Source organism: Athene noctua, chromosome 7 (assembly GCF_965140245.1).
Source record: "Athene noctua chromosome 7, bAthNoc1.hap1.1, whole genome shotgun sequence".
In the NCBI taxonomy this organism is placed as follows: Eukaryota; Metazoa; Chordata; class Aves; order Strigiformes; family Strigidae; genus Athene; species Athene noctua.
This window is the reverse complement of record NC_134043.1, coordinates 11,136,912-11,160,673: the sequence shown is the minus strand read 5'-3', so window position 1 is coordinate 11,160,673 and position 23,762 is coordinate 11,136,912. Positions and strand designations below refer to the sequence as shown.

The 23,762-nt window shown below is 43.6% G+C and overlaps 1 protein-coding gene across 2 annotated transcripts; it reads left to right on the top strand.

Annotated features, from left to right (window-relative positions):
• The first annotated feature begins 8,095 nt into the window (after window positions 1–8,095).
• Window positions 8,096–23,740, top strand: LOC141962299 (glycerol-3-phosphate dehydrogenase [NAD(+)], cytoplasmic-like). 2 transcript variants are annotated; one of them, XM_074910263.1, is made up of 8 exons: window positions 8,096–8,218; window positions 14,220–14,392; window positions 16,271–16,347; window positions 17,554–17,692; window positions 18,173–18,285; window positions 19,827–20,060; window positions 20,212–20,318; window positions 21,578–23,740. In XM_074910263.1, exons 1-8 carry the CDS (start codon window positions 8,178–8,180, stop codon window positions 21,672–21,674), a joined length of 981 nt encoding a protein of 326 aa, XP_074766364.1. In that variant the 5' UTR covers window positions 8,096–8,177; the 3' UTR covers window positions 21,675–23,740. The 2 variants fall into 2 exon arrangements, with proteins under 2 accessions (XP_074766364.1, XP_074766363.1); XM_074910262.1 differs by having other exon boundaries at window positions 14,220–14,397; window positions 16,207–16,347; window positions 21,578–23,737.
• Window positions 23,741–23,762: the final 22 nt, after the last annotated feature.

Sequence of the window (23,762 nt, the reverse complement as noted above, 5' to 3'; positions counted from 1 at the left end):
GTTAAAACAACAGTCTTTCTCCTTCAACATACTGAGAGCATGGCTGTATTCTCTTGACTGTAGGTAAAAATGGCCAGTAAAGTCAGGTAAATGTAACACAAATTATTTCACCCCCCAGAGTATTTTACACTGTAGAGATTACTTGACAGAACGTCTTGATTTTGGAGCTTTACAGCTATCACTGAGTCACTGGGTCTGTGGCTTTGCTGTAACTTAACATGCATATGAAACTGCTTTGTTTGACATGCAGAATCCCCGGTGCTTGCTTTTAATGGTTATTCATCAGTCCTTCTGTAGCCTTAATGAGTCAAAGCCTTTTCTCATTTGGGCTTTTCAGTCACTGTCATTCATCTCCTAACTTCCTTGCTCTTCTCTATCAACCCCTGTGCATCATATCCTGCTGTAATGCAGGTCCAGCTGAAAGCACCAGACTCACAGACAGCTGCCATCTCACATTGCCTGCAAAGTTTCCCTCCCTGTCCACAACCCATTCAGGTCCTTCGCACTCGCATGTGGCACCATTTCCAGTTGCACCCAGTGTATCTGTGTTTTGGGTCACACTCCAGGCTCCAGCATTACATCACCCCAACACGATCCAGATGTGGAAATGTAAATTGGGGCAGCAGTGAAGGCTCGGTCTGGCTGGAAGCCAGGAGTGTAATCCCAGTAGCTTCCCCCCTGTGAGGCACCCTCTGAGGAAAGGACAGTGCCCTGGGATCTCAGCGAAGAACAGGACAGAAGACCATTGCATCTTCCTCCAGAGCAGCTTCTTTGAAGTTGATGCTTGTGTACAGTTATTTTTCTTTAATGCTTCTGTGTTGAGAGAGGCTTGCCACAGCTTGGAGCTGTCATCCTCATCATGCAGCCGGGGGCTCTGAAAGTAGCAAACGCAGTGTTTATCTGCAGTCATGGCACAAAAGCAAAGACCACAGCATCCCCATCCCTCTTCACACTGGTATATTGTGATCAGCATGCTCGCATTGCCTTTTATCTTGTAGACCTCAACAGGCTACGGTTCTGCACACCACCCAGCCCACCACCTGGGAATGGTTAAAGTACTTACAGTCCCTGCACAGGCTAGTTTGTCCTAGTGAGGCAGCTCACCAGCAGCATGAGGAGATAACCATGTTATGACCAGAGTTTGAGACATTTCTGTTGCCACAGCACCAGCAACGAGCAATTTTTCTCAGTACTTTTGCCTGCCCTTGCATAGCTGCCCAGCACACACGGTTTTAATCTGGCAGTCTGCTGGAGCTGCTGCTGACAGCTGGATGAGCGTCCTGGGTCTTCCCCAAGCACCAGCCCTCTGCTTGCTCAAGTCACACAGGGACACCTCCCTGTCCTTTTTTCTCCAACTGCTGAGCAGGCAGAGCTCGGGGTATTGCCTCACCACCCACTGTGGCAGAGTGCAAGCTGTTCTAGCACAAAGGGTGATGGCTGGAGCCCATCACTTCTGTCTGGTCCTTCTGTGCCATGGCAGGGCTCGCCTTCTGCCCTGCCTCAACAGCCCCAGATGACTCCACTCCATGAGCTCAACGGGATCTTTTCCACCATGTTACTCACCCCAACATAGAGTGAAACAGAAACTCCCTCCAGATAGTCCCCTTCTCAAGCCCTTTGTTGGGGAATTCAAAAACAGACATTTGTCTCTTTAGGGCCTGATTTCTTCAATAAATGCAGCCACATGTGAGTCCATCACTGAGGAGTCAGCCCTGCAGCACTGTGGGACCACCTAACAGATTGTCCACATGGAGAAAGTGAGCGGGTACCAAATGAGCTGGGCTGGCTCACCTCCCCAGCACATACTGACTTGCTGCAGGGAGGCAAGAGGAGGCCACAGAAAGCACATCCCCTTACCACTGGCCTGGGTCCCATGTGTGCTCAGCAGACACAAGGGGAGCACCTGCTGTGGTTGTAGTTGAGGGGCTTCCCAGTTTTTTCATCAATCCCATGGCCATCTTCAGCTTTTCTTGAAAGACTTTTTCTGCCACACCCTATGGCATCACATGACATTGCTGCCTTCAGCTGTTCTGCAGCTCTCCATTAGGACCCCTTTCCTCCATGATTCTCAATTTCCTGAAGAGCAAATGTGTTTTTGTCAGTCTCAACTAACCTTAGCAGCTGCTGAGTGAATTCAGTTCTTCAGTCACTAGCCCCTTCTCCTAGAAGCTTTTCTGTGCCATGCTTTACTCCTACACACTTATCCTGCATGGTTTCTATGGCAACATGAGTATCTTTCCATCTGCTGTAGATCCCCATTATCATGTTTATCTGCTTTTTATCTCAGTCAAATGCCATTTCCAGGTGTATCATAACAAGATCAGTTTGGAAACTAAGCCAAAGCACTTTTTGTAGGCAAACCTGTCCGTCATAATTTGACTGCCGTGTTTCTAGATAAACTCTGCTTGTGGGATACTGATACTGAATGTTCTCATTACCAGATCTCCTACTTGTATCTGCACACTAACCAATTCTTCATCCACTTCATAATTTCCAGATGACATCCTTCCTTCTCATTGAAGCCTGTATTTGGATTCTGGAAAGTCTTTGTAGGTCTGTTGCCTGGGGTTTGACATCTATTTTATGGAAAATTAACTCTAAGTTACTAGTACTGTTTTTCTTCTGGCAAATGTATTTTTCAGTTCTGCTATAGTCCTGTTGTGCCTCCTGAAAGCCTTCGCTGCTGGATTACAGAAAGCCCTAAAGAGTACAGATGGTTTACAATTGGCCTCTCAGTCTGTTCTGCTTGAATTCCTTAAATTACTTGGAATTACATAGATTTCTATAGGGCTAAAATCTAGCCTCATTTTCTGCTAAATACCTTTTGGACAACTAATTTATGTGGGAAAAAAATGTTCTTCCTATATAATCCGATCATAACGAGTAAAATGAGTGGAGTAAAAACTACACTGTTGATTTGTTTTCTAGATCCCATGAGTCAGTAAACGCAGACTGCAAGAAGTCCATGTGGAAGCTGTAAAGCTGTAAGTCATTTGCATTGTCAGCTCTTAGGGACATAAATTGACATTAATTGTTTGTACCTAAAATCCTGGAAGAGCTGCTTTGACATATTACATGCTACCTCATTATAAATGGTTATTATTTACTACCTATAAATAAAAGCGATTAAACATACAATAATTCAGTATTTATATATACATTTAAAACCATGCACATCTTCCATTTGGAATATAATTCAAGGAAAGCTACTGTGCAAAAATTTTCCAGTGGAAAATGAAGAGGCCCGTGATATACAAATAATTTTTATGCTAATGCCATCCAGCAGGCTGTCTAGCATAAGGTGACGGTCAGGTGTGGCACTTGCAGTTTGGGTAAAGTGGTAGGTTTTTAACCGTCCGCAGACCTCAGCCAGAGGAAGGTTTCTGTGTACACTCACAACAGGTAGGCTCCTCTCACACATCCAGGCTGAACTTGGAAACCCTTGTTCTAAACTCCAGACCTACCCCAACCTTCATTCTACCCATGGCTCCACAGGTGAAAAAACTAAATGTTTGAGTCCTGCTGACATCAGCCCACAATATTCAACAAAAAAAGCTCAGTTTTCAGCTCCTCTTTCCCTAAACTCTGAAGCCTGAGTTCCTAGAGAAGCTGAGGAGCAATTCTGTCTGGTCACCACCCCAGGGAGTGCAAATTCACATTCTGCTTTGCTTCCAAGTAGTTACAAGGCAGAAGAAGAGGCTTCCTGAATCTTACTTCTCTCCAAAGTTATCAGACAAAATAAAACAGAATACTACCCATAGCTCCATATGCCCACACAGGATGTGAACTGTGATGCAGACAGTGCAGGACATCTTAGGAATATGCAGAAAGCCAAGTGAAAAAAGGAAAAGGAAGTGATATACAGAGAAAACTATCTTTTGAACATCCAAAAATTAAAGGTACAGCTCAAAACCAAAACAAATCAGACCTGCACAGGGAAGTAAAACAAGAGCAAAATGGTATTAGCTGCATGATTACAAAGGAAACAAAGGAAAGCATCGCCAACGATAACAGCAGGGCAGATACCTAAAAGCTAAAGGAATATATTGCTTCAGTTTCCATAAGGAAGAAAATGTAACTCCAGAGAGCAGAGTCAGCACACTTAATGGGCTAAAGGGCATGGATATGGAAATTACCACATGTAGCAGAGCCACAGAACTCAAGAGCTCTTAACCCTTCCCTTCTGAAGACTGAATAATCTCCATCACTGAAATCTATAAGCTTTTCAGAGCAAATGTTAGCCATGAGTAACAAAAGACGTGGAGGGAAGCAGAAAATGGGTTAAAGTGCAAGCTAGGCATATTATATGTAGACTAACCCAATATCTTTCTTTGTTGAGATAATTGCATTTGCAGACAAAGGAAATCTAATAAATCTTATCAACCTGAACTTTGGTAAAGCATTTGGTCTGGTATTACCAAGATAATTATTAGCTAAACTCAAGAAGATGAGGATTAACATAAACACTATAAAATGTCAACAGAATAGTATTGGGAGTGAAAACTGCTGATGGGGCCGATGATAGAAAAGTTATAGTACTGGAGGAATTGGTCTTACTGAAAATTTTCCTTAGTTAGCTTGGAGCAAAAAATGACAAGTGGGGTAATGAAATTTGCTAACGACAAAGTTGGGAGACATTTTCAATAGAGAGGAGATCCTACAGGAAAAATGCTATGAATGTTATGCCCTAGTAACAGACATGGGATGAAATGTAACAGTGTAAAATGCAGGGACATGCACTGGAAGATTAAGATTTCTTCTGTAAATTAAAAGTTATCTGCTATGAACAAAAGCTGAGGAAGAGCCACATGTCTGATGTAGTTATTAAAAAGGTAAATGCAGTCTTAGATGTAGCAAGCCACATATTTCCAGGAACAATAAGTAAATATATACAAAGCACCGGGTGAAATTCTGTTGAAATTTCAGGGCTTCATTCAGGTTATTGGTGTTCAGCAAGTCTGAATTCATGCTGGAACAGGTACAGAGAAGTACCATCTGGATAATCAGAGGAAGAGAAAAGAGGAGATAAGAGAGTATATCTTGCTGAGCTTGGCAAAATGAACAGTGAGAAGGGATCCCATTCCTCTCTGTAAATACATTTGGGGTTTAAGGTGGGCAGAGGAGGATAACAAGCGCCAGGGGGAGAAGAATCATTCACATTTATAGACAGCATTTGTGCTACAACCGATATGGACATAAGTGCTTGTGCTAAATTGGATATGGGAATAAACTGGATATGAAATGAGAAAGGCTCTCTATGTGAGAGGAGTAATGGTCTCAAACACCTCAGCAGGAGAAGCTGGGGCAAAAAACCTAACCAATTTTAAGATGAAGCATAAGGCTGTGAGCTAGAAGCAAGAACTGGGCAGAGAGTGTTCTTCCAGGCCCAGCTCCGACTCATACAGGGAACGAAAACTGAGGACCAGCCCTACCCCATACTCATTCGGTATGCACCCAGTAGTATAGGGTGCCCAGACATCACCAACCAGTGGCCAAGGAAGCAAAGCATGCGATGGCTATATCTATGCCATAGAGCAGAGGGTACTGCCCTTTACCTTGCCCTCAGATCCCTCTCTACAGAGCACACAGCCCCACCTCGCCTCCCTGCCCATCCTCTGCCTGGCAACAGCCAAGTTTAACATTTCTCAGTCACATTTTTTGGGGTGTTCAAAGACCTCATTTTCACCATAGAAAGAGCCACACCTGGCTTAGAAAAAAGTGTCCATCGGCTTTGCAGCACAGACAGTGAGGTTTTTGCCTTTGCAGCAGCTGCTAGGCAGAGGAAAACTGTTCGGCTCCGTAGTCTCTGGCTGCTGACACGTGCATGACCCATTAGGTGCAGAAGATCAGGTGAGCTTGGAGGGGGATGGCCTTGAGAGGGTTGTCTTTATCCTCCCTGATAAGCAGACCAAGCTTTTTTGTCTGTTATGTACTAATGACTCACACCTAAGAGGTAGTGCTCGTGGGCTTATGGGAAAAACAAACATTTGTGCCTTTGTGGGAAAGAACAGATCCTTCTCCTTGCCTGATAAAACAATCACCAGCATCCGTCCGTGTGTGCTATATGGCTCCGGGGCTCTGGAATCTGACAAAGGACCCATTTCTCAGGGCCATTCTTGTCCGTGTACAACAGTGCCACTGAGGGAGCCTTGATGTCCAAACCTGATGAGTCAAACTGCCTGCAGACTGCCCGGGAACAGTCCTTTGTGCGTGAACGGTCTTTCCTATCCATCTCCACGGAGCAGTGACTGCACAAATGCAGAGGACAGTTCATCGGCAGCACAAGTTACCTACTTCCACAGCCAGTTAGTCACAGATACATAACCTAATGGGTGCACTCACAGTCCCAGGCAGTGTCCTCTGCTCTTCACAAGTGCAGCTGTTACCCATCTGAGTGCTCCTCCCCTGCCAACCTCATCCCTGCCAGCTTCTGTGCATCCACCCAGTGCAACCTGAATGTGGAGGGCACATAAATCCATTAGTCCAGAGGCCACTGAACTGATACAGTTCCCCTTCGTAATGAAAAGCTCCCACCTTAATTTAGATGAAATCATTACAGTTTGCAATACCTATATAGACTAGGGATATCTTTGCTTGCCTGCATTAGTTGCAGAAGCCAGTGCTTCAGTGAGTGTGTCTTCCCCCTGGGGCCTGGGGACTCGACATGACAGAGGATCTTGCAGCACACAGAAAACTCTTGAGGACTGAACAGGGCAAAAAGAATGATGGCTCCTCCTCGCCACCACAGATCTTCTTCACAGAGCGGGAATAAATTAAAGGGAGAAGAGAGCTAGGAGGCACAGAGGAGCTACACAGCCAGGGAAAGAGCAAATCATGGTGAACAAGCAGGAGACTGGAAGAAACACACCTGGAAACAGAGAAAGGAGCTTGTGCCTTGGCTGTGCTCCAACTGTGCATGTGGGTAATGCCTCTTCTCACAGAGTTCCTCATCAGGCTTCACACATGCCCAGGGTCCCAGTCACACCTTCCTTTTCAGCAACATGTCCTGGTTATTTTTTCAAGACATTATTTTGCAGGATTTTACTCTAGTTTGTTTGTAATGTCCCCAAACACTCTCACCGCCATCAGGACACACCGAATAGTTGAGCCGATGAAGCTGACAGCAGGAGAGCTCAACGTAGGTGCACCTCCAGAAACACCCACAGGCTTCTGAAACGCTGGCAGCCAGCCTCCTTCTATGAATCGCGGGGTCAGGTGTCCTTGTCACACAGAGTCAGAAAACCACTGAGCCAGGCTCCGGTGCGAGGGCAGCAGATGTGGTCACCACTGAGCCCGCGGCCCCTGGCAGGGAGGGGAGCCTGGGCAAGGCAGGACGAGGGGAAACACGAGTGCAAGCACAGGGAAGGTACCAAATGCAGCTCTTGGGCTCAAAAACAAGAGAGAAGGCTGCTTTGAAGAGAAGACAGGGTGTAGTGAAGGGCTGAGGGGTAAAATGTGAGAATTTGTAGGGTGTCGTGCATGGTTAGACCATGTAGGGGAAAAGGAACGACACTGCATTTTGTCCTTCCTTGCAGAGAACTTTTATTTGACGTCCCAGATTAAGAACTGTGATATAGTCCATGATTTATCAGCTGAATTTGGCTCTGCAAACGCACTCATAACCCTTCCCTGGTGTGCTCCTCACCTATCGGAAGAACTGAAGCCACTCCGCGTCTGTCTGACAGGACAGGCGGGACCTCGGGGTGTTTGTCACTGCCCCCAAACCCCGGCACTTCAGCCCCCCGCAGAGGCCCCCCGGGGCTACCGATGGGCAGGAAGCTCCCACACCACGAGAAGTGCCGGGCTCCGCCGCCTTCCCCACGCAGGTCCTTATCCCCGTGAATTTCGAAAAAAGCACCATTTTCCCCACTGCCCCTCCAGGGCACTGAATCCCACCCCCACCGCCCCGTGGGGCAGCCCCTCGGGGTAAGGACCGACCCGGGCAGAAGAGCCGCCGGGGCTGCAGGCGGAGCCGGGGGGGGGCTGGCACTGCCGCCGGGGCCGCCGCCCGCTCACGCCCGTCCCTCCCGCAGGCGCCGGGGGCCGGGCCCCGAGGGGCGGTGCTGGCAGGCGGGCCGGGCCGGGCCGGGCCGAGCCGAGCCGAGCCGAGCCGGGCCGAGCCGAGCCGAGCCGAGCCGCCGGCGGCAGCAGCGGCGGGGGGGGTGTCAGCCCGCAGCATGTCGCCGCTCCGCGTCTGCATCGTCGGCTCGGGGAACTGGTGAGTGCCGCAGCGCGGGGGGGCACCCTCCGCCCCCCCGCCTCTCTACCTTCCCCACTCCTCCCTTTTTCCCCCATTTCTTTCCTCCTTTTTTTCTCCCCTTTTCCCTTTCCTCCCTTGTGTTCTCTTCCTCTCCCCCGCAGCGGGCGGCACCGCCGGGCCGCGCCCCGGGCCGGCTCCCCCCGAGGCTCCGCAACAGGTCCGGGGCGGGGGGCGGCGGGGCCCGGGGGGGTCCCGGAGGGTCTCCAGGGTCCTGAAACCGCGGCCCCGGGCCCGATCTCGTCCCGCCTCAGGGCTCCCGGGGCAGGGACCGTCGTCGCTGGGCGATGCACCGGGCGGCGAGGAGCGGAAAGCCGGGACGCTCCGGCATCACCGCGGGGCGCGAGCGCGGTGCCGGGGCAGCGGGAGCCCGGGGAGGGCCGGAGCCGTGTGCCCGTGGGGTGTGTGCCCGTGGCAGGGCCCGGGCGGGCAGGGGTAAGCACTGAGTAGCGAGGAGAGCAGTGGTGCCGCTTGTAGTATTCCTCTGAGGGAACCGCGGCACAGGCGTCCTTTAAAGCCCCGATTTACCGGCACCTTTCGCTTCCACCCTCCTCGGCACGCTGCCTGGCATCTTGGTGCAGACGCAGCCCTGTACAAGCACTGCGTTCAGGTCCCTCGTTTATTCCTGGTCATAAGAATATGTTTGTTACCGCTCAATCCTTCCTAGCCTGGACAAAAGTGCAGCTTTCCAGGGCTCCTCAGGTCTGACGGACCCCGCTGAAGTCGTTAGACCCTATCTCACTGGACTTTACATCCTACTTTTCTTAATCTATATGTAAACTGAGCACAAACAAACAGACCAACATGTATGTGCATGCGTTTGGGATTAGCAAACCCAGCCTCCAGGCAGTTCTGTGAATTGTTTTTGTCCAAGAAGAGGCAAGCTCTTTAAGATTTTTAAAATATCTGACAGCTAAGTAGAAGCAAATGCCCCAAAAAAATCAATAGGTGAGGGAGTGGTTGCTTATGAGCTGCTGAGAATGCAGCATAGTTAAAGCATGAGTCTTTGCCTTCCTGCCTTGCAAACCAGTCCACTGCTTTCCAAGCCCCCACATGCATGGTCTTCTGGATCTCAGGCTCTCACATCTCTCAGGTATGGCCTTTCACATGGAACTGCACAGCTGAGCCTTCTTCAGGAACTCCTCATCATGCATCTGGCTTTCTCTGGCCCTGACAGACCCAGTCCTGCTCCATCATTTCTGCACCAGCGTTTCCTCAACTGCCACTTTCACCATAAGCCAAAATGTCTCGATAGCAGGTTTTTTTTTCCTCTTCATCTTGCTAAATATTTTTTTTACTAAGAATAAAGTAGGTCAATGTCAATGTAGCTTCCAGAATGTGCAGACACAGCTGAAGGTTGGTGCTTTTGTGAAGAAGAAAGGGGTTTGAAGATAATACAGTAATAAACAAGATAGTTGGGGCCTATTCTTGAAGATAACAGGAACAAGGTCGGGACAAATTAAAACAAACGAGCTCAAGACACAACACAGCTGCACAACACCTCCTAAACAGACCTGTGTGAGCACGTGTGAGCACTGGGGTCAACCAGCAGGCTCAGCAAGGCAGACTACTAATGGCCACCAGGGACCCCTCGAGACCACCACCCAGCAAGAATGTGCATGTGTAATTAGGATGCAGATATTGTGGTCAGTTCCAGGAAATCTAATGCCTATGTAACTCATTTCTCAGAAAAGTTACGAGTATGTATAATCTCACTGTACATTAGCTGCCACTTACAGATTTGGAGCACGCTCACCTTTGCAAAACTACTTGCGTGTGGCGCCCAGCACTGCAATAAAGAATACCTGCTTTCTAAAGCTCCAAAATGAGTCTTAGAGACTTCCTCTGCCGGCTTTTATGGTAACATCACCATGGCATTCCAGTGCTTGCATCCCTCCCCTGCCACCCTCTTCTCCCCCACCCTAACCACAGGCATCCAAGCCTGTGCAGCCAGCTCATTGTGACTTCCAAGCCCCTCAGCAGCCACGGCTGCACGTCTGGGACTCAGCTGTTACCTCTGGTCAGCACACAGTGACAGCCTTCATCATCCTCTTGCTGCATCCTCAAGCAAGCGCCTCCTGCCTTTCCCCAGGCCATCCCCTTGCTATAAGACATTCTCCAAAGCCACTTAGTTGTCTTCCTTCAGATCTGTACTCGAGAAAGTTTTCTTTTTTTCACGTGTACCTACAAACTTGGGAAGAGTTATGCCACAGAGATACAGAGACCCCACCTCATTCAATACTATCTTTACTCACACTGCCTGTCTGCCTGGGCCCATCTCTTGCTTCCCACCTTATACATAGGCTGTAAAATCCTTGAGGAGGAGCTAAACATTGTGCTCTGATGTTTAAATCAATCACATCTATTCATAGCCTCTGTGGCAGAACAGGTTGTCTTAGCACAACATAGAAATAAAATGTTTATCTTTGGCAAATATTTTTTTTCTTATTTTCCTCCAGAATATTTGGGTGACAGTTCAGATCACTGCTCTTGAGTCTTTCCTGGAGCTCAGAAACGTGGTTGACACGTGACGCAGCATGTTGCAATACCTCGTATCAGCTGCAGAAGTTCAGCAGGTCACAGGAACTTACTAAGTCAACACTGCTAGGAGACTGTGGTTAGGGGAAGTGCTGCACTGTACTTTGTGGTTGCCAGCCAGGTGCAGGAGGGTTTGTGTTTACATTAATCATGGCTCAGTTACCTGTTTTTAAAAATAGAAGTTTAATTCACTGCCTGGCCCTTCTGAAACCAAAAGTTATCCCAACCTTCTTACATTAGTTTGGACTGCAGAGTCTTCAGCAAAGATCCAGCTTGAACTAGATTCTTGTCTGCAACATGGACAGATGGCCAGGCTTTTTATGGAGGTGCACAGAAGGAAAACAAGAGACAGTGGTCATAAATTGAACCAGAGGAGGTTCTGACTCAATATGTGAAGAGAGGAGAAAAAAAAACAACCTTCTGAGAATAATAAAGCATTGGGGCAGGTTGCCCAGAGAGGAGGTGGTCCTTGGAGATTTTTCAAGACTTGACTGAACAAACCTCTGAACAACCCATCTGAACTCAGTGTGGTTCTCACTTTGGAGACCTCTTAGGGTCCCTTCCTGCTTGAGCGATACTATAATTTAAAAAAATTGGGGTGGTTGGCTAAGAAAGAGTCTGGAGGAAGACAGTATCATCTTTAAGCATCTGAAGGATAAAAGCAGTATTCCACCCTTCTAGAGTAGAAATAGGCTTAAACTGCATAAGAAAGACCTAGGTTAAATATGAGAATGATCTTTCTAATGCTAAGGATGATAAAGTCCTGGGATGGGCTCATTGGGAAAGGTAAGAGACCTACAACTGCTGAGCTCTTTAAGGCCTCCTCCAAAAAACTATTAGAACAGCATATTTGACCGCGCTTTGCCTAGGGAAGGGACTAACTGCTTCATGGGGTCCGTTAGGCTCTATTTTTCACCAGTTCTGATGTATCCCACAAACACTTTCATATTCACATATGTAAATAATGGGTCTTATTTGAGTTATTCTACATCAAAGCTTCCTCATTATACTGAGAGAAAATCGCCAGATAAAAGCTTTCTTTTTCTTAGCAATATGTAAATCACTTCCAACATGAATTAACATAATTGAGGGGAAAAAAACCTGATTGGCAGTTTTCGTTTATTTTTTAAAATTATCTAAATGGAGTTCTCTGCCTTCTATTAATCTTCACTGAATTGAGTTTTGGAGAAAATAAAACCATGGCAAAGTATATGTGAGCATCCTTGGTTTGTTTGCATAAGCAGCCCTCTTCTGCCAAGTCTGTGTAGTCTACTGAACACTGCCTTCACAAACAAAGCAATTCTTCTTCCCAAGGCTGATCAGTGGTAACCAAATTTTAAATGGACTAAGTAAAACAAAGCATCAGGTTTTAAACTGTTTGATGGTTTTGTGACGTTATTTTCCCTGATGACTGCTCAATGTCTTAAATGTTAAAGCCTTTCTCCTCCAAATCTTCATTCATCTGAAGAGAAACCAAAAAAATACTGCTATTTATGGAGCTACCTTTATGTCTGAGATACCTTCACAGATATCTTGTCAATAGGACAATACTTGGGTGGTAACATCCAAGCATGGTGGTAATGACAGCTCTGCTGGAAGATCAGATTTATCTGCTGAGAGTTGCAAGTCCCATTCAGGATTTCAGAGGTTAGAGCTGGAGTCTGCATCTTTAAACAGAAAATCATTTGAACTTGGTACATAGCTAGAAAAGTTACTTTTATGGATAGGCTTGAGGTCTAAGTTCATCATCTGGGTTGTGCTGGAGACACCAGCACTACCTGACCAATGAATTTAGATGTCAAGTTTATCCATTAAAAAAAAAGATTTTTCTTATTAACACACATTTCTTGTGCGGAGCCATAATTCATCCTCAGCAAAAGCCTTGATTGTGCTCTCTTGAGAGCAGGGCAAGAAAACCAGAATATAAGTAATTTTATAAATAACATGAATTTACAGTATGACTGCATGCCTTTCTTTCAAAAAAGCAGAACTCACAGTAAATATTCACCCCTAAAACATTTCCCTAAATATTTTAAAGAACCAAAACCAATCTGCCCTTTAAAAACAAACAAACAAAACAAAACCACAACAGAAAAACAAACACAATCACAACAACAACAAAAGTCCCCCAAACCAACACCAACCCCCCCCCCCCAAAGCATTATGGCAGCTCAGGATATAGCATATAGTCACACTGAGCAAGTGAAACCTGATCTCTGTAGGATTTCTTTATCATTAAAGATTAAGATGAAGCCCTTATTCTTTTATTACTTACTGAGCAATTCAGCCCTGTGCAAACCTGTCACATTAAAAATATGGTTTAGCCAAGGAGAACCAGTTACAACGTGGTTTCCCTTTGAACTCCTGACAGCACAGACTACCTGGACTTCATCTTGGATATACTTGAGACCTTTATCAGTTCCAGAAAACATACCACAGCTAAACTCTGTTCATGCTTCTCATTGCAGGTGTGTTACAGGTGGGCCAGAGGACAAGAGCGTTGCAGCTGGAGATCCTCTTTCGGTTGTGTTAGTAAAATGGCCAGTGCTTGGAAGATTAAAGTAGCATTAAAATTGAAAGACAGAAGAGAGGAGTAAAAATGATCACACACACCCCTCTTATAATTTAAGAACTTTAAGCAATACTTCCAATATTTTCTGCAGGGTTTTTAATCCTCTCTTGCCAAGAAAATAAGTGAATGTTTGCAAGGCTGCAGTGGTGATGGGGAAATAAAATTATTGTCTGAACTGAGATTAAAAGATGCTCAGCATGTCAGAAGAAGAGTAAACTGGACAGTTAAAATAGCCTCAGGATGCAACCATTACAGATCTGGTTACAGTGATGATTAGAACAATAAATAAAGAGACCATCAGGTTGAAGATTTTGTTGTTTGTTGGGTTTTTGGTTTTTTTTTTTAAGACAATAATTTCTGGGGATTTAGTTCATATAAAATCTTTATTGCAACTGTTCGGTTATTGGTGGGAAAGTGGGATGCATCTGTTTTAGATGAGATGCACAAAGACTGTCACAGCAAGATCATTCAGCACTACTTTACCACCTGGATTATTTAACATTTGTTGGCCTTCAGAAAAAAAAAAAAATTATCTGAGGAGTAAGAGAGATTCTAATTCCAGATACTGTATTTTTAGTTCTGTTGATGGTACATCACACTCCCACTCTACAATCTTTGGTCTGACTTCACATCTCTTATTACAGTTATGTTTTCTCTAGTTCTACTTTCTGTGGTGTGACAGGTTTTTGATGAAGGTAGTGGATAAAGCTTCCTGATAAAGGTAGCAAGCACCTGAACACCTTTATAGCACAGGCCTTTTGTAAGTTATTATGCTTAAAGTAACTTGTATTTCTAATTCACAATAAAACTGTTTGTTTCCTAATAGTTATTTCAATTTTTTTCTTTTTAAAGGGGATCAGCCATAGCAAGAATCATTGGCAAAAATGTCCAGAAGTCTAACAGATTTGATCCTACTGTTAAGATGTGGGTATTTGAAGAGATCATCAATGGAAGAAAACTCTCAGAAATAATCAACCAGGAACATGAAAATGTTAAATATCTGCCTGGATACAAGATACCCAAAAATGTGGTAAGTTTAAAAAAAAAAAAATTTAACTGATTTTTTTTTTTTTTTTTTTTAATGAGGGAAACAACATCTGTCAAAATTAAAACTAGGAAGCAATTCACTGCTTCATTCTGGTTTGCCACCTAACTCATTCCAATATTGACATATAACTCACTGAAATATAACTCACTTCTGTGACTTCTGCTTGTCTCATATGTCACACGCAACCTCAAACACCCAACTGTGTCGGGTGCTGGTAACACACCGTACTCCTCTCTGGCAGAAATCAGCATAACTCTAGAAATGGCAGGCAGAGATCTGTCTACATGGAGCTGAAATATTTTAAACCCACAGCATCTTCTGGATAAAAAGGGAAAGCTACTGCTCTCCCTTCTTCTAAAAATGAAAACAATAGCACAGCTAACAGCTGTGGCTGACGAGATGAATAATGAGCTATTGGCTCATGGGTGATTTCAGGATAGCAACACACTGCTATAATTAATAATGCTGTAAATTCTACCAAAAAGGTAAGGTATTTAATTTTCATGAACATTTAAATAAGTTATGCATCTCTACTCAAATTAATCAGCTCGGATAATTTACTGCTACTGAAGCAAGCAAGGTGAGGGTTTTGGCTGTACAAGATTTTGCCAAATGCCACTGCTTTGTGAATTGAAGAAAGTAGCGCCATGTTTCTGGAACAGTTGCAGTTGTAAAAGGAAGTTAAGACACTGAACATGATGGGTCTTCTTGCTGATGGTTATATTTAGTACTCCATTTCATGCTGCAACTGCATATTTGCACTCCCATGGTTTGAACTTGGCACACAGCTCTCCTGGGTTACAACTGACTCGTCACTGTTATTTTTACAACCCTCTAGCAGATCAACAGGCTTGTCATCATCACTTGAGATCAGCTTCATCCTGTCTATAGCAAAGTCTGAGGCTTTACCAGCAGAAACCATCTGGTTGCAGTAAAGCCTTCAGGGACCCTGATACCTTCATCTGCAACTAAAAAAAAAAAAAAAAAAAAAAAATCTGATTTTTTCCTTGCATTGCTCTGCAACATTTTTGAGAGGAGCACTGCCTGTACAGGACTGCCAGCCTTTGCTCCCGCTTTCCATTTTCCCAGAAAATCAGCCTTGCTGGCAGCAGTTCTGGTTCTCCCGCCGGGAATCCCGCTTGCTCTCAGGCTGTGCTCCAAGGTGATGTTTGCTCTGTAAACTGCTGGGGACAGCAGGCTCAAATTTGCCTGCCGTTGCCTCTGCAGTCTGGCTTGAATTGTTCTGAGTAACACTAGCATTTGGAGAAGATATAGCTTGCTGTAAGATACAGCTTTATAACTTATTAAGCATGTTGGGAAATTTTTTCTAGCTATTGGTCATTACTATATATTTAAAACAAACAACCCATCCCACCCCAAATATAATAATGTCTGCCTTTTGATATAGTTCATTCCTGAATAGCTCTCAGATGGTGACCTATGGAAACTAAAGACTGCCAGAAAAGGTTCTGTCTCACTCTGCTTCGTTCCCCTGCTCCCTGCTGCAACCACTCATTCCAGCAGAACCATATGGGGTTGCTCAGTACCTTCAGGAACTACCTGAAGAAGCTGAACCAGCAAAGGGTCTTCCCAGGACAGTACAAGTTTAGAAAGCAAATCGTATTCCCTAGATTATGCACACAGGCCTGGGATGGGAGGCAAGTTAAAAGCAAAATTATGAAAAATTGATGGACATTTGTAGCATATCTTCAATGGCTTTGGCATATTGGTATCTTGCAACGTGTGAGGACTCCTACCTGGGTCTCATTTCTGTTGTCACTCTTGTCCCAGGTGGCTGTACCAGATGTGGTCGAAGCAGCAAATGGAGCAGATATTTTAGTGTTTGTTCTGCCACATCAATTTGTTGGACGAATCTGTGAGCAGATTGCAGGCCAGATAAAACCTGGGACATTTGGAATTTCACTGATCAAGGTAAATTGTCATCTCCACAAGACTCTATCTGTACAGAGTAAATAAATAGCTTCAATTTAAGGGTAGGAGCTCTGCATAAACACAAGCACTTATTTCTGCAAGAGTTAAAACTTACCCAGCCTCTGACAGCCCTTCTGCTGCTCACATGGCCGTGGAGGGGAAAGGATGGGGCAACGCAGCCAGGCTTCAGAGTAACTGTCTTCAGCTTGGATCAGTTCCCACTTGGACCAGCATGGAGGTGAAAATGGGCAGAGGAAGGGCTACATAAATTGGTGCTGCTACTAGAAAAAGTACTTACCAGACTACAGCCCCAATTAACTCTTAACTGGAAAGAGCACTGAGTTGAAGTGCCTCTTCCAAGTACATGCTAAAGCTGTTCCTGGCAGCATTAAAATGGCACATTAGTGAATTTGCAGAACTGAAACAACTTCAATCTGGCATGAACTGAGGAATCTCTTTTTAAGGTTAGAGGTACCAGATTATCATAATCTTAAAAAGAATTAATATTTTAAGAGAATCTCGAACTAAAAGCCAGAGGCAAAGCACAGGAATATAGTCTACCAATATAGTCTACCACTTCTTCTTTTGATTGCATTACAGGAAATATCCAATTTAAAATCATAATGAAAGAAATGTAATTCAAGTTTTCAGACTGCAATAGCAGCTCTTTTCTGCCCTTTTTTTCCCTATAGAAATTATCTCACAAGCAGCAGTACACAGGGGAGAGGAGAGTAGGAGAGGAAGGAAATTCCTGCAAATTTACTTCTTTCTTGAGCTTAAAAAAACCCAGGACAGTGCAGTATACTCCTTAATAACAATTAAACACTCGGATTAATACTTAGATCTTGCAGAAAAGCCACTGCTGTAGGCTTAATTCAGAAGTCTTGTTCTGTAGTACAGGAATTTAACACAAAGGAAAGATACAGCATCAAAGAAGGCCTCAGGACAGCAGTACTGGACATGGGGCCTCTTGCAGGGTTACCTTGACCGTTGCTACCTTCTCGCTGAACTTGCCTTAAATTTGCTGTTATCAAAGTACAAACCTAGAGCATTTGTATTAATGGCTAATACTAGTGAATGTAAGACCCAAATCCTTCCAATTAAAACCAGAGAGCTGCAGGCAATAGGACACCTGCTTTACCAGTGCTCTACTGCTGTCATTTTCCTGTTCTAATAACTTGGCTTTGATTACTGTCTTTTATTCAGGGGATCGATGAAGGTCCTGATGGCCTGAAGCTCATATCTGACCTCATTCGAGAGAAACTGAAAATAGAAATCAGTGTGCTTATGGGGGCCAACATAGCCAAAGAAGTGGCTGATGAGAAGTTCTGTGAAACCACCATTGGTAACTATTGCAAAGAGCAAATTAAAGCCACTAGCTGTGGTTTAACTTTGCCGGTGGCTGGAGGAAGCAGGGGCACGCAATGGGTCCTGAGTGGTGTGGTGGGTGCAGCGCCCGCTGAGCCCATTCAGGGAGGCAGCGTGATATTCAGGGAAGTTGGTGCTGGCAGGATCAGATCCATCTTTTGCAGGGTTTGTGGTTATACAAGCTTTCTCAGGCAGAAAGCTGCGTTAGGGGCTATCTACTTATAAGCTCTTCTGTTATTCAGCAATGCGTGGTCAATGCCCTGGGACTTGCACATGTTTAACACTGGCTTCCAACAGCAGGAACTGCTGTCACACAGATCTCTTGTTTAGCAACACCGACTTAGGTTTTTGTGGTCCCAGTAAAGGGTTCCCTGGGACCTTATTTCAGGTTTCAGTTAATTGTGTGTACTCTGAAACATTGCGAAAATGCTCTAACTTTCACCCTTCCTTCCCACAGGATGCAAAAATGAAAAACAAGGGGAGATCTTTAAAGAATTAATGCAGACCCCCAATTTCAGAATTACCGTGGTGCTTGACTCTGATACAGTGGAGATTTGTGGAGCATTAAAAGTGAGTGATTTTCAACCAAAATGTTGTCTTTAGAGCCAAATTCTACTCTCACCTGAGTCTTCCTTAAGCCACAGGGTCTAGTATGAGTCCTGCCACATTATGATGAGTGAGCACAGACAAGATGTTCGTGTGACAATTTTCCAATCTGTTAAAAGGGGAAAAATTACTTTAAAATATAACTGCTGGCAAAGCATTTCAAAATAGTTGTATTTTTATCTTTATTTAACCAGAAGTACCTCTGCTTCTGAGGGCAGAATTTAGTCCACTCTATTTTCTTGTCTGCGCATTGCAAGCACAGGGAACAAAGACTTTTACTATATACAGCAGTCCCTCCTAATAACTTCTTTCCACAGTTCAAGTAGTAACCTGCTAGAAAGTTTGCATGAGAAGTGATGCTCTGTGTTGGCAGCATGTCTGTGCAGCGCTCAGTGATGCCCGTGTCGAGATCCCAGACTGGATCAGAGCAATACCAAAAATCACCAAGTTTCCAATGAGAGTGCACTTGAGTGAGATTTGGAGATTGTTTTTAAATGTGCTGAAAGCAACTCCAGCCTGTGATCCATGGTACTTTTTTATATATTCAGTCATCTGTTCTTCAATGATTCACCTTTCCTTGGGGGAGAGGGGATTACTGACTAGGAAAGAATTGGTCATGTTTAACCTTACATACAAAAAGAGAAGTTTCTTTACATACAAAACCAAATACCCCCGGATTTTGCTTTTGGCCAGACGAACTGAGAGCAGGCACAGAGGGGAGAGAGGTTATTTCTGCTCTGTGGGAAATCTGTGCTTTTCTGAAAATCATTACTTTAGCATTGCCTTTGCTAAAAAAAGTAAAATCTGCACTGGGGCACATGCATGTCTGAAGCAAACGCTCCAATGGCAGTACTAGGTGACATATTACCCATATACAGTGAACTACACTAGGGACTTACTTAGGGGCTGGGAATTGGGAGGTGGGAAGGGAGACGTGCAGGACAATGGCGAGGAGCTATGAAGATATTTAGGATCCTGAGAATTTTGTTTAGAGCTGTAGAAAAGGGCAATTCTACTGACCATTTTTGCAGGCAAAACCAAAATTTGATCTACTGCAGTGCATAGAACCCATGACTGTTTAAATTAGAGACCCACAGAGAAAACCTGGAAAGGCATGACTCCGCGTGGGATATTTTGAATAATAAAACAGAAAGGACAGAGAGCCCCAACTTGGAACTAGCAGAAAACCAAAACATTAATTATTGCATACACAGTATGTGATTGCAATATTACTATATTAAACAATTTTTATCTTTTCCCATGGGAATAACAGAGGATAGTTTATAACAATCTTCTAGAAGCCCAACTGCTTTTGTTCAGCAGTAATTAGCTGTCTACCTTCTTCATAACATAAACTCATGGCCGTGGGAATTTGAAACTTCTTCTGGTGAACGGGGTGAAGACAGATTTGTAGGATTTTCTTAAAGCTCAGTGCACACTGATGAACCACATCTTGCCTGACCGTTTCCTCTCCTCCTCTATGTTCCACACTAAACTGTTTGCAGAACATCGTAGCAGTGGGAGCTGGGTTCTGCGATGGGCTGGATTTTGGCGATAATACAAAGGCAGCAGTTATACGCTTGGGCCTTATGGAAATGGTGGCCTTTGCCAAGATGTTCTGCAGGGGACCAGTCTCAATAGCCACTTTTTTGGAAAGCTGTGGGGTTGCTGATCTAATCACCACCTGCTACGGGGGACGCAACAGGAAAGTAGCAGAGGCCTTTGCACGCACAGGAAAAGTAAGGAGGATTTTTGAAATATTCTACACTAACACATTAAGAAATCCTTCTGTGTTTTTCAAAGGCATCCTTACCTGCTTACCTTCTTGATAACTGCTGGTATCACAGCAGTATTCCCTCTGATCCAAGTAACCACGCTCCTCTCTTCTAGTCCATTGAGGAACTGGAAAACGAGATGCTGAATGGACAAAAGCTGCAAGGTCCTCAGACCTCAGCCGAAGTCCACAAGATCCTGAAACAGAAAAATATGCTCGATAAGTAAGTGCTTTTGTTTGAAAACAACATAATCAACAACAAAAGATTGTTTAGGTAAACATAAGGTTACCTGTGTTTAATTATCTTGTTTGTTTCCATAACAACTGCCTTCTACATCTTGGGCCACCATTAGAGCTCAGTTTAGTCTGACTCCTCATGGTAAGCAGAATGTGATGAAAGCTGAACGGTGTTAAAATAAACAAGCCACAGACATGTAGGAAACAAAAGAAATAACAATCTGGAGAAGCTACCCAGACATCCCCGTCCCCCTAAACAAGATTGAAGGCCGTACACAGAGTCAGCTTGCAAACATGATCTATGGGTCAAAGGGTTTCTTGTTCTCGGATATATCACTGTTACAGCTTGCAGCAATACTGCTCTCAGCACAAACATTAACTAGATTATCTCAGTATAAAATTAAGGATCATATTCCTAATAAAAAATTTTTATACACCTTGAATAGGTATATGTGCTGATATCAATGCTTTAGTGCCACAAATAATGCTGAGATAAAAAGTACTTCTAATTGCTTGGGATGACGTAGGATTATTTATAATTTGAAACCTTTGTCTCAGATTACACAACAGAATAGTTAAACTTCTGTCCATCTCATTCCCTCTTGTACATTAACAGGTCAAACACCACTAAATGAATACTTAAAACCCCTATTAGAATTATAACAGATACAGAAGATTTGAGTACCATTATCTTTCAAGAATGAGAAAAGATCATTTCGACAGGATGTGAACTTTAAATCAAAACTTGATCTAATAAGTATCCTATAATTGCACTTAGATACAAACTCAGCTCCAAGTCATTCAGTGGACTTTTTAACCACATAACGACTGAGATAGCTTGCAAAAGGGAAAGAACCCTTTAAGCCAGGAAAAGAAAATCATTAGACGTTTTAATTCTTTTCAGTCTTGTAGATATGAGTAATGAATGCAAATAATATATGCATTTTGCACACAGGAGGAAAAAAATTCAAGATTTTTTGTACGTAAAAAATACTGGATAGGAATTTTGTCTTCAGAACAGCTCTTCTCTGCCGTCACCCCCAAGAATTGCCCTTAGCTCCTCTTAATTGCCCTGTATAGTCTCCCTGTAAACGCACCTCCAAGTTAAAATTACATTGTAAAGAGAAAATTTTTCTAATTTCTTTTTAATGTAATTTTTTTAAAGATTTTTTTTTAATTAGAAATGGAATAGAAATGTCTATATAAACTTTAAAAACTATTTTCATTGCCACGCGCTTCTTTTAGGTTTCCATTATTTACAACCATCTACAAGATCTGCTACGAGGGTCAATCGATCCAGGATTTCATCGCGTGCCTGCAGAACCACCCAGAGCACATTTAGAGATCCCCTCTTCTCACCTGGTTACGTTCTCATCTTCCCAGGACTTCTGTCCACTCCATGGCAAATAGAGAAACAGGTTGTGTGATAGTGCTTGCTGTAAAAGCAACAAAGAATGTATTTCAGTATCCTCATTCTGGGGGTAAAAAAACTGCCTTTAATTTCAACATTATACCCAAGGAACAGGAAACGAATGTAAAATTTAACAATATTTGAGTTAGTGATGCGGACATTTCCCTAGAATTACTTTCTAGCTGATTGAAAACAGTTCCTCTTGTAATTTAGCACACGTGAACCTCAACATTTTGCCTACTAACATTTCTTACAGAACAGCACAAGATGCAGAAAAACTGAACTCATCCAAACAGAAAAATTATAGTGAAAAAAGGAAAGTCTGACAGTAAGAAGATGCAATCACCAGGGCAAATGTTGGGTTTCCATAATTTCCCTCAAACACAAATAACTTCTATGTATTTTTTGATATTTAGTCCTTCCTTGATTTTGTTTCTCAGTATAAGCCTCTTCAGAAAAATAGGTATTGTTTCTGTGACACACAGGAGTGCTCAGCAGATGTATAAATAAAACAGTTTCACTGGTAGAGGGAAGGAGAAGGAAGGGGCGGGGGGTAGGTGGATTGTTTGTTTTAAATTCAGGACACTGGAAATCCTCAGTAGTAGCATGATCTTTGTTAAACTTGCTGTATTCCACTGAAATACTGAAAAAAAAAATGGAACAACCAACTACATTTATGTTAGCATCAGGATTTTTCAGCAAGTCATAGTCATTAGTTGGTACTAGCGGAGAGGGCAGAACTGGAGGCTGACGAGGAGGATGTATGCACAACTTGGCTTCAGCTTGTGCAATGCTGTTATTTTGAGGACATAACAAAAATGAAAAACCCTCTATAATACTTGACTTTTTATACATGCATGAAAAGGACCGCTGTAGACGCACAGAAATCCTGTAAAATTGCATTTGAAACTGGGATGCATTTTAACTCCACTGGGAAACTCCACTGGACTGACACCAGTGCAGCTCCCCCCGCATCTTTCCAGGCTGCAGACTAACACCCTGATCCTGCTGTAGCTTAAGCAACACATCTTACACTCCAGAAGAGAGAAATCTCTGCCTACTTCTGAATTTTAAACACAAACTGGTTCATGTGCCAGTTTTTTGTTTTTTTTTTATTTTGCTACCAATGGCATTTATTTTCAAAACATGAAAGTTTTTAAACCTTATAGCTGTACTCGGGTAACTTTACATACCTGATGTTTTTCAGAGTTAAAGCCATCTATGAAATGAACAGTGGCACATTTTATAAGCTTTAATACCCTTTTTGAAAGACTCCTATTTTGAGACAAGGCAAACAAAAAGGAAGAGTAACCTACTTTTGCATTGCTTTATCTGATTTTCCAAAATAGCAGAGGAAGACAAGTGGGGTTTTTTAATCTATGTATTCGCTGACATATTGCTTGGGGAAGGGGGGAAACTGCATTATAAAACTGTCTCCACTCTGTGTTTTAGAGGAATGTGATGTCTTTCACATTTATCAGAGTAATATATATTAAAAAATGTAATTATAAATATATTGTAAAAATCTCAGTCTAGAGCTAGCAAAGCTGTCTTGGGTACCAGAAAGAGTGGCTTCAGCACCACTGGTCTCTGCTGAAGAGGGCTCCACAGGGCAACGCCAACATTCCTTTTGCTGAAATGGGAATTGTGTGGCCAAATCCGTTACAGGAAATGGGGAAATATGGTCCTCCATTTCAAGTGGAAAAAGACTTAAATATTGCATAATTTTAAAGTATGAAATACATGAGGATGGGATAGAGAATTCAGAAACCTCCTTACTTCACTGGCAGGCTGAACTCCTGATAAGTCCTGTATGAGCTATTAACAACATAGAACGTTTTACATTGAAAGTGTATCAATTAACAGTTTAATAAAGTGATCAATATGCAGACGACAGTCTCATTTTTCAAAATTCTTACCAAAAAATGACTGGTAACACTGGTCCTTTATTGCGCTTATTCGCGGGGTTAGTAACTGAGTGTCAGCTCTCAAAGAAAAGGACAAGAGTCAATTTTCTAC

Coding starts and splice junctions, on each gene's coding strand:
- LOC141962299 (XM_074910262.1), top strand. CDS start 8,178: ATGTCGCCGCTCCGCGTCTGCATCGTCGGCTCGGGGAACTG. Junction 17,693..18,172: donor GTTCTGTGAAACCACCATTG/GTAACTATTGCA, acceptor TCCTTCCCACAG/GATGCAAAAATGAAAAACAA. Junction 18,286..19,826: donor AGATTTGTGGAGCATTAAAA/GTGAGTGATTTT, acceptor AACTGTTTGCAG/AACATCGTAGCAGTGGGAGC.